Source organism: Panthera uncia, chromosome B1 (genome assembly GCF_023721935.1).
Source record: "Panthera uncia isolate 11264 chromosome B1, Puncia_PCG_1.0, whole genome shotgun sequence".
NCBI lineage: Eukaryota > Metazoa > Chordata > Mammalia > Carnivora > Felidae > Panthera > Panthera uncia.
The window spans coordinates 3,656,555-3,657,718 of NC_064811.1; the positions used below are offsets into that span (position 1 = coordinate 3,656,555).

The 1,164-nt window shown below is 56.0% G+C and overlaps 1 protein-coding gene across 1 annotated transcript in view; it reads right to left on the minus strand.

Moving 5' to 3' along the window:
* SORCS2 (sortilin related VPS10 domain containing receptor 2) overlaps positions 1 to 1,164 on the minus strand; it is a 262,786-nt gene that overhangs the window by 34,495 nt on the left and 227,127 nt on the right. The window contains exon 10 of the mRNA XM_049632622.1: positions 439 to 541. Coding sequence (XP_049488579.1) covers positions 439 to 541 — 103 coding nt within the window. The remainder of the gene's footprint in view (positions 1 to 438; positions 542 to 1,164) is intronic.

The following is a 1,164-nucleotide window of genomic DNA, read 5'->3' on the forward strand; positions in this document are numbered from 1 at the left end:
TATCCATCCATCCATCCATCCATCCATCCATTTATCCATCCATCCATTTATCAATCCATCCATCCATCCATCCATCCTTCCATCCACGCATGCATCCATCCATCCTTCTGTTGATCCACTTACCATTCTGTGATCAGTCCCATCTGGCCATCTAACTGTCCACTCTTTCCTCCATCCACCTATTCATTCACCCATCCCCCATGGCTCACCCATCCCATCCTTCAGTTGGCCATCCATCCATCCATCCATTTTCCCACACAGCAGCACGTATCTCTTGCCCACTGTGGGCCACGCGTTCACCCCCTGGGCTGTGCCATGATTGATGAGCTTCCTGGAGACACTGCCCCCTGCCCCCAACAGTCACACCAAGGACCCAGGCCCATGGCCATCCAGTTCTACCCTTGAGAGCATCCCTCAGGCAGTGATGGCTCCTCCTACCTGCGCCCATGATGAGGCCCGGGGCAGTGTCTTTGGTGTGCACGGTGCCCGACACGTAGGGGTTGTCTGCCCATCGCAGGTGCAGGTGGAGGTGGCAGTCCGGCTGCAAGGGAGGGAAGGGAGCCAAAGTCAGCACTTGGGTGGGAGAAGTGTTCCGAGGAAAGGTAGGATTGAGGCTTATCAGGTGGGAAGGCAGGGCCAGGGGCACCTCAGAGGAGGGGATGGAAGGCAGGAAGGAGGCTCTGAGGCTGATCAGGGGGTGGAGACCAGCAGGTCCGGGTTGACCCGGTTTGTGGATGAAGCCAGTCAGGCTTCTCCAGGGGAGGGTTCTCCCAGCACAAGAGCACTCCCAGCATGCAGTGGGCATTCCCACGTGTGGTGCCAGGTCATGGAATGTGACTCCTGGAGCCTGCTCAGCCCATGGCCACATCCATCCATCCATCCATCCACCCATCCATCCATCCATCCTCCATCCATCTATCCATCCATCCATCTGTCCATCCACCATCTATCCATCCGTCCATCCATCCATCCTCCATCCATCTATCCATCTGTCCACCCATCCATCCAACCATCCATCCATCCCCACCCACATCCATCCATCCATCTATCCAAACACCCATCCACCATCCATCCATTCATCCATCCATCCATCATCTGTCCATCTGTCCATCACCTACCATCCATCCATTCCCACCCACATCCATCCATCCACCCATCCATTCA